Source organism: Mirounga leonina, unplaced genomic scaffold, assembly GCF_011800145.1.
Source record: "Mirounga leonina isolate KUSES-001 unplaced genomic scaffold, KU_Mleo_1.0 Mir_152, whole genome shotgun sequence".
NCBI lineage: Eukaryota > Metazoa > Chordata > Mammalia > Carnivora > Phocidae > Mirounga > Mirounga leonina.
Window position 1 is genome coordinate 20939828 of NW_023270380.1, and position 9031 is coordinate 20948858.

General features: G+C 58.3%; 1 protein-coding gene across 2 annotated transcripts; it reads right to left on the reverse strand.

The window, feature by feature from the left end:
• Positions 1-5589: 5589 nt before the first annotated feature.
• PYCR2 (pyrroline-5-carboxylate reductase 2) lies at positions 5590-8930 on the reverse strand. 2 transcript variants are annotated; one of them, XM_035008691.1, is made up of 7 exons: positions 8686-8930; positions 8396-8466; positions 7806-7985; positions 7500-7721; positions 7211-7303; positions 6846-7009; positions 5590-6286 (listed from the first exon to the last, which is right to left on the reverse strand). In XM_035008691.1, the coding sequence occupies exons 1-7, from the start codon at positions 8750-8752 to the stop codon at positions 6124-6126; spliced, it is 960 nt and encodes a 319-aa protein (XP_034864582.1). In that variant the 5' UTR covers positions 8753-8930; the 3' UTR covers positions 5590-6123. The 2 variants fall into 2 exon arrangements, with proteins under 2 accessions (XP_034864582.1, XP_034864584.1); XM_035008693.1 differs by having other exon boundaries at positions 7806-7998.
• Positions 8931-9031: the final 101 nt, after the last annotated feature.

Genomic DNA, 9031 nt, shown 5'->3' on the forward strand with positions numbered 1-9031 from the left:
TTATTTTATTTTATTTTATTTTATTTTATTTTATTTTATTTTATTTTGAGAGAGCGCGCACGCATGAGCAGGGGAGCGGCAGAGCGAGAGGGAGAAGCAGGCTTCCGGCTGAGCAGGGAGCCTGACATGGGGCTCAATCCCAGGACCCTGGGATCATGACCCGAGCCGAAGGCAGACACCTGACTGAGCCACCCAGGCGCCCCCAGCCCATCATGATTCTTAAAGAGGAAACGAGATCAGGGGTCTTGCGGACGTACTCCTGGGCTGGCACTTAGTAGCCTCAGGCCGTGTGCACGGTTTAGGTCATACAGGAGACAAGGAATCTCAGCATAGAGCTCCGGGGACTGCAGAAACAGCAGGGACCGCATCAGCGCAGAGTGTTACCTGCTGAAGGCGCTGCCAGGCTGCGCTTTACCCACAGCGGTCACCACCCCCAGAGAAGGACGGGCAATTATTGTTATTTTTCCATTTTTAAGGGACATAATCATCAATTGAAATCGAAACAGACCAATGACTTGCCTGAGGTCTCCTGGCCAGCGAAGACTGGAACCTAGGCCTTTGCTCTCTATGTAGCAGAAACTCACTAAGACGGCAGAAGGAAAACAACGTTTGCCGTGATTTCACCGACAAGATCCTACGTGTAAAAATCCAATTTAAAATTCACTTATCTTAGAACTCGGGGAGACCAGTAACTGAGAGGCTCGCACACACCCACTGAAGATGACAAATTGTCTGTTTGTCACGCCAGAGGCAGATTTCTCAGGCTTTCCCGGTCACCCCCCACTGAAGTACCCCGATGCATGAGAAAGTCTCCGATGTCCAACCTGAGCTCTCTTGCTGCTACCCAGCCCACCGAGTGCATTTCAGTCAGCGATTTTCAAGGGGGAGAGAACATTTATCCATGTAATCCCTCCTAAAATGGAAAACTGCTTTGAAATTGCTTTCCATCCCAATCCCCCCCCCTTTTTTTTAAAGAGTGATTGATTGATTCAGCGAGCACGAGTTGGGGGAGGGGCAGAGGGAGAGAGAGAATCTCAAGCAGACCCCACATTGAGCCTGGAACCTGACCCGGGGCTCGATCTCACGACCCTGAGTTCACGACCTGAGCTGAAACCAAGAGTCGGACACTTAACCGACCAAGCCCCCCAGGCACCCCAACCGTATACAATCTACAACTGAAAACTGCTTTGGAGCTGATTTCCATCCCAATCCCTTTTTACCTAAATGTTCCTGACGTGCTTCCCTCCTACCTGAAAGAGCCCGACGCTATAGGAAAGGCTCCGAAGCCATGGGAGAGGCACCCCCTCTACTGCAGCAGCCACGAGACAGAGTGGCCCCCATAGAAATTCACTAAGCCTTCCTCACATCCCAGCCAGCTGAGCACAAGCACGGCATTCTAGAAGGGCTCAGGAAACACTTGCTGGTCCAACCAAAGAAAGTCGGAACCTAACCAACAGTGAAATACCAGGTCAAAGACAGGCTAGCAGGTGCACGGGGCTTTCACCCCAGCAAACCAGAGAACTCCCGAGACACAGCAAGAAACAGCCCAGCCCGCCATGTCAGAGTTGTCATGCATTCATTCATCCATGCCTGCCTATCTGCATTTATTCGGCGGTGTTTTCTGAGCATCAAGCACAAGAACAGGGGGCATGGCCTGCAGCCCAGCCTGTCCCCCACCCGGGGCAGCACCCCAGCTGCTGGGGGAGACAGACAAACAGATTAGCCCATCCTGGAGGCTAGCGGCACAGAAGGTGGGTGGAGGTGGAGGTAAGAGACAGAGGACCAGTCTGTCCACTTTGGCCGAGGGAGACGTTCCCATGGCCGGAGTGGGGCGCACAGGACTCGCTCCAGCCCTGGCCGGCCACCTGGGGCGATGCGTCCCGCTGGGGCACCGCACAGCCTGGGCAGCCTGGCGGCCCCCTAAAGATTTACAAGATATATTTCGTGATGAGATAACACCGTCATGTGATTCCTGAGTCAGTACAGTGGGAAAAGGCCTTCCCATCATCCCTGCCCCAAGTACTTCTTTCCCTGGTGTCTCGTGTATCCTTCTAGAGCTTCTTCATCCAACGTCGTCCTCCCCGTCTTTCATAAAAGTAGTGTGCTCGCCACTGGCTCAGACCTTGAAAAGAGGTGCGTTCTGTTTTCTCAACGTTCCTGATTCTGCAGACTCACAGTACCCATTGCTGCCTACGTTCCGGTTTGTTGGTAAAAGGGAAGAATGGGTCAAGGCTTTGAAGGGATGTGATTAGACAGCAGAGGCCTGTCTACACCCCTGGACTGGTGAGGGAAGCGCAGTCAAGCTCTCCAGTGTCCCTCTGAGCTGCTGCCTAGTGACGGCCACACACACGGGGACAAGGATGTGTCCCCACATGGCCTGCCAGCCAGAAGCACCAAACAACACAAACATTTTTTATTCTTTTTTTCTTTTAAGATTTATTTATTTTGGGGGAGCAGAGGAAGAGGGAGAGGGAATCTCAAGCAGGCTCCACGCCTAGCCCGGGGCTCAATCTCACGACCCCGAGATCACGACCTGAGCTGAAACCAAGAGTTGGATACTTAACCGACTGAGCCCCCCCCCAGGTGCCCCCATTTTTTAATCCTTTAACTATGGATTTAAAAAGGTGGGGCCTGCATGTTGCCAGCCATGATCTAAAGTAAAAGGAAGAAAATCAAGTGAGAACCAGCCTCAGCTCCACTCCCCCGAGGTAACGATTGGGAACAGTCGGGGCCGAGATTCATGCCCCATTTTACGGGAGAGCAACATGGAGGCAGCAGGTAAGGCAGTTCTGGGGGTCCTGAGAGAAGCCAGTTGTGACGTGGGGACTGAGGCCTGCTCTAGGCCCGGCGCCCCAAGAGTCCTGGTGGGCTGGGGGTGGGGGCCTGGTTACCCCCTTCCTTACTCTCTCTCTCTCTGCCCTGTTTTCCACATGTCCTGTGTCTACATCTGTCCTGAGCCTCTGTGTGGCTCCGAGCAAGGACAGTCTTGCTGACCAGGGGGCTCCCAGGCCTCACGGGCACTTGGCAGAGGGAGCGTTCGGCATGGACTTCTCGGAGAGGCCGCGCTAGCCTCGAACACCAGCTCTTACTCTTGGAAGGCTTGCAGGGGACACTCAAGTGCCTTCCAGGCAGCTCAGGCCACAAGCTCTCAACCTGGCCAGGGCCTGATACTCGGGGGGCCCCCTTGACCTCGTGGGGAGTCCCCAGCCCCGGGACCCCTCAGCCCGCGGTGAGAAGGTGGGCAGCCCGAGGTGCCAGGGAGAGCAGAGCAGAACTGTTCCCTAAGGCCTGAGACTCTCCCCCCTCTCCCTGGAGGACTGCGGCCACAGCCACCTTCATTCAAGTCCAGCCCAACCGTGCGGGGCGGAAGCTCAGAAGTGAAGGACAGGGGTCCTTAGCAGGTGAGGATTCACCCGAGCCAAGCAGACTGCAGGCACCAAGGCATAGGTCCTCAGTAAATGTACGTTGGTGGATTTAGGCCTGGGAGGGGGTGGCCTTGAGGGGGCGGGGGAGAGATGAGGGGACAGTCTCCAATCCCCAAGGACCGCTCGCCATCAGGCACGGCGCCAAGAGGACAGGATTCAGTATCAGGCATGGACCTGAGTCCTGGTATTAACCTGGGGAAACTTCCTTCCCTTTCTTAAAGCATTAGTGTGAATTACGGTCCTTAAAATTCACCCACTTAAATATACAGTTCGATGACCATGTATGTCCACAGTAGTGCAACCATCACCTCTTCAATCACCTCGTGGCTCCCAGCAGAAACCCCGTTTTCCTCCCATTCCCACCTGGCCCTGGGCAGCCACGATCTGGCACTGCAGACCGCACAGTTCCTGGCCATTTCCAATCCATGGAATCATACAGAATGTACGGCCAACAGCGACTGGGTTTTCGCTTCCGGTGATGTTTCTGGGCGCCTTCATGGTGTAGCGAGACCAGCGCTCCCTTTTTATCGCCGGACGCTATTCCCTTGAGTGGATGTGACGCTGGTGGGTGTCCGCTCACCAGCTGGCAGACATTTGGGTAGTTTCCTCTTCTTGGCTCTTGGGAATGCTGCTGTCTTGGATATTCACGCCCAAGCGTTTGTGCGGACAAGTGCTCTGTCCCTTGAGTTGGTACTTGAATAGCATCGCTTATATGGTGACTAACTTTCCAAGCTGCCAGACTGTTGGCCAGAGTGGCCACTCCATTTTACAGGAGAGCTGTCATTCCTGCACATCCTTGTCAACATCGCTTTCTGGTAAACCCCAGCTCCACCAAAACCAGTCGTGCGAGCAGCTGTGCCGTGGTACCGCCCTGGGCTTTGACATTTCCCCAGTCAGCGATGGCTTAAATGTCTCCTCACAGGCCCATTTGCTGTGTTATCTTCTTTGGTGAAATGTCTCTTTGAATCTTTGGGGGGCAGCTTATTTAACCTCCTCGAGCTTCGCCTTATTCTACCCAGTTCCTGAATCTTAAGATTTCCTATAAAGGGCGTGCAGAGCCTGCCACCTAACGTGGGCTTTACAATAGCTTTGCAGAACTTGTCGCTTGTCACTGTGGCCCCACAGGAACGAGCCTCGTCCACGGTTCTCAGGTTGGAGTTTGAGCTGGGCTGCTGTCCTCACCGAGGACCCCCTCCCGCAGCTGGGGGTGAAGGATGAGCACCACAGGCTTGAGTGGTCCACCGTGTTCCACATGTTCTGCTGAGCCGTTCCACAAGGTCTCACTGCAAACCCACCAGAAGCTTCTGATGGAGCGGGACCTCCTATTTAGAGGGGATGAAATCTGGAGACTGGATTCAGTAGCTTCTCTAAGGTCCCCTAGCTGAAAGTGGCAGAAACTGGTGCACTTGTCGTGATGAGCACAGGGCAACGCCTAGAAGTGTTGAATTACTGTATCGTACAGCTTAACTAACTGGAATTAAGTTTTAAAAAAAACACATCTACCCGCAAATTGTGGGGGGGGCAACTCAGATTTGAACCCAGAGAGGATGCCGGTGCCAATGCCACAGGCGGCGAGCTCCTGGGGACGAGCGGGAGGCTCCGTCCCGCTGTGTACACAGCAGGCCCACCCACGGCCCCACCCGTGAGCCCAGCTCAAGGAGCTAAGCTGCTCGTCCCCAGGCCTCAGCATCTGCAGTCAAGTGAGGGAAAAAGTAGCTCCTCCCTCAGAGTGCAGTCCGCCTGGGTCCAAAGCCCGGCAGGTGCACGGCCAACTACAAAGCAGGCAGCTTCCTCCTCTGTGCCTGGGCAGCCACCCTCCCCCCGGCTCAGGCCACTTGGCTCTCCTCGGCCATGAGCTCTGGCCCATCCTAGAACCATCTCCTGACCCTGACCCTGGGGGTCAGGCTGGAGCAGGGCGTCTGTACAGCTCTCAGGGCCTAGCCCATAATTTCTTCTCCTCCCTACTTCTTGCCTTCAGACGGCGCTCCCCATAGAAGCAGGGAACGCCTGGTCAGGTCCTGGAGTTCTCTAGAATGAGGACTTAAGATGAAGCATAAAAAAGCAGCCTGGCTCAGTCAGTAGAGCGCACGACTCTTGATCTCGGGGTCGTGAGCTCAAGCCCCACACTGGGCGCAGAGCTTACTTAAAAAAAATAAAAGCAGGGTAATAAAAATTAAAACTATATTGAAGCAGTTAAACTTAAGAGAGCTCAGTAACACTTTTCCAACGGGACACCTATGAAGCAAGAGTTAAAGAGAAGCATGACATACTTTCGTGCTTTTCTGATTAACTGTAACAATTCTAAGTTGCTCACTTCTTTTCCACTCACAATTCAGAGAGCAAAGTCCTCGTCACGTTTCGTACCTCTCTCTGCCTTGACTTGGCGTCAAGCGGACTCTGGTTCTGGCTCCAGACAGAGGACCCCAGCTGAAGGTCTCCAGACCTTTCACCCAGCAGGGCTCAGACTGGAGTTGTGGCCTCTCTCCCCCAACAGGTGCACAGGCCTGCCTCTGGCCGCCACCATCACCCCCTCCCCCTGGGAGCATCTTCCAACGTGGACAAGACGAGAAACTAGTGTGGCTGGGTCTGAACAGATTCAAGGGGGTTTTATCACAAGGACCTGAAACTGCCGGACCTGCCCTCGCCCTGCTCGGTCCCCCACAGGGCTCTGGTTCTAGAAAGGAGGGCAGAGACCACCTCAGTCCTTCTTGCCCCCGGGGCCCAGGCTTCTTGTAAGCAGCTTCCCTGTGGAATGGGTCAACGTGGACACTGTGGGGGATTCCAGCTTCACTCTGTCCAGGAGGGTCTTCTTGAGGGCAGCAGGGGAGACCTTCTCTTGGGCAGCCATGGACTGCAGCTCTCTGCAGACAAAGCCCCAAAGGGGTTGAAGGAGGAGCCAGAACTCCACACAGCTTCCCCGTGCACATAACCCCCAAGCCCAGAGGACTGGACACCACCCAAAATTAGAACCCTAAATCAAACACTCCCCCGAGCTTCTCAGAAGTGCTATTTAACCACGTGTGGGTGACCATGCACATGTGTAGCTCTGCGTGCTTTCTGCAATCACACGGAGACATGGTACGGATGGGACAGTGAGCAGGCTTGGAGTCACACACTTGTCCAGCCCGCCTCCACTATGTACTAGCTGCCTGAGCTCAGGAAAACCATCTCTGGGCCTCAACCTCCTCTTCTATAAACCCAGCCCCCCCCCCCCCCCCCCCACCGACCCAACAGAACTGCAGTGACCATTAAATGTAGAAAGGCCTGCAAACCCTCAGCAAAACGGATTCCAAGAAACCATGCTTATGGACAGAGCGCAGGACTGCTGAGGGGACCACAGGCGGCAGTTTCTGTGGGACGGGGCCCAGCCTGGGGGTCACTGGGAGCAGGGAGCCCAGGCACAGAGGGGGAGCGACCCACCGCGTGCGGATGCAGGAGGCCTCCACAGCGTTGATGAGCAAGGAGCGGAAACCCCCACTCTCCAGGAAGTGCAGGGCGTGGATGGTGGCCCCTCCGGGGGAGCAGACATTGTCTTTGAGCTGGCCTGGGTGCTGCTCTGAGTCCAGCAGCATCTTGGCAGCACCCTGCGAGAGGCAGGAGGCATGAGAGAAGACTGCTCATGTACCTCAGACAGGCTTTTCCACACCCACTGCCCTTCCCCAGTCGCTATCCCAGCTTCCCAACCAAGCCCCACCCCAGCTCAGGGACCCCCCCAGCTCAGGGACCCCCCCCCGGGGCCCCCATCCCACACCCCAGTCCAGAACACGCAGGGCAAGTATACTGACCAGCAAGGCCTGGGCCCCCAGGCGGACCGCCAGGCGCCGAGGCAGGCCCATCTTCACCCCACCATCAGCCAACGCGTCCAGGGCCATGAATGCCTGTGGAGACACTCGCTGAGTCCCAGGGCCGCAGACACGCAGGGCCACTCCCCGCGGTCTGCTTTTCCTCATGACCGCAACTAGCTCCAAAGGCTGCCCTCCTCCAACAGCTAGCTTCACCCCGACATAGGCAGCACCCACAGCCCAAGCGGCCTGCCAGTCCATCCCGCTGCCCTGGGCCCCCAGGGGGTCTCACGTAAGCAGGCCCACTGCCGCTGAGCCCCGTGACGGCGTCAATCAGGTCCTCCTCCACCTCCGTGCAGAACCCCACGCTACTCATGAGCTGCTCCAGGAGCCTGCCATCCTCCACCAGGGCGTGGGTGCCCGTGGCGTACACCGTGGCGCCCTCCCGCACCACCACGGGTGTGTTGGTCATGCAGCGAATCACCTTGGGGGCCGGCTGGAAGGCCATCAGCTTCTGGGTCAAGGAAGAGGCCCCAGTGAGTTGCCAGGGCACCACTGGCGCCCCCAGCCTCCCCCACAAACAATTCATCACGGGCACCTTTTCCACAGAGCTGATGGTAACACCAGCAGCACAGGACACCACGATATGCCTGGCCTGCACATCCGCCCCGATCTCGTCCAGGATGAAGGGGATGATGTGCGGCTTCACAGCCAGGAACAGGACGTCACTGTGCCTCACCGTCTCCTTGTTGCTTCGGGTCAAGTTCACGCCCATCTTCTGCAGGAGGAGACTACCCAGCTCACAGTGCAGGCAACCTCCCTCGCCCCCCCCCCCCCCCCCGCCCCCGGAGCACCCTGGAATCCCCTGCCCTGTCCCTTCGGGGTCTGCCCCTACCCCCGTCACCGCCGAAGTCTTCCCTTGTTGCTAGCGAACAAGTGAGCCAAGTGCTAGGCAGGCACACGCTTCCCCAAGGCCACCGGGCCGTGGCCGTCTCCCATCCCCACCAGGCCTCGGGCACCCGGGCACCCCTCTGCCAGGAAAGTTCCCCCGGCCGGAAAGAGACACGGGCAGAGGGGCAGGTGAAATGGGAGCGCGCAAGGGTTGGCACAGAGGGCCGGACGCTCCTGGGGGGAGGTGGGCGCGGGCCGGGCCCCCCCCCCGTGCCCCACGCCCCCGCGCCCCCCTACCCTGAGCGAGGACACCGTGGGCAGGTCCATTTCCGGGGAGCTGGCTATGATCTTGTGAGCCGACAGGATCCCTGCGGAAGATGGGGCTCATCAGCCGGGCACCGCGGCCCTCCGGCCCCGCGCTCTCCCCGGGAGGGCAGGTCGGACCCACAACCAGGCCCCGCGCGGGCTCGCGACCCTCGCTGCTCCACGAGCCTCGTCCCGCCCGTCAGACGCTCAGCCGTTCGGGCTCGCGCGGCGGAGGGCGTCCCCGGATCAGGCTGCGGCCCGCGCCCCCCCCGCGCGCCCACCTGCCGCCGTGAAGCCCCGCGCCAGGGCACAGGCCAGCTGGCCCGCGCCGATGAAGCCCACGCTCATGGCGGCGGGAACGCCTCCGGCACCACCAGGGAGCCGCCGCAGGATACACGAGGCCGGGCGGAGAGAGACCCCAACGAGCCGCACGCCCCGGAAGCCGGACCCAGACAGCTGCCGGCAGCTTCCGGCCCGGCTGCCGGGACCCCTCCCCACCGCCTGCCTCGCAGGAGGTGCCGTGGGGCCTCACGGGTCCCCGCCCCGCCTCGCCAGGGCGGCCAATCCGCGGCCGGGAACTCGAGCGGACCAATCCGTGGCCGAGAGCTCGGGAGCGGGGCACCAATC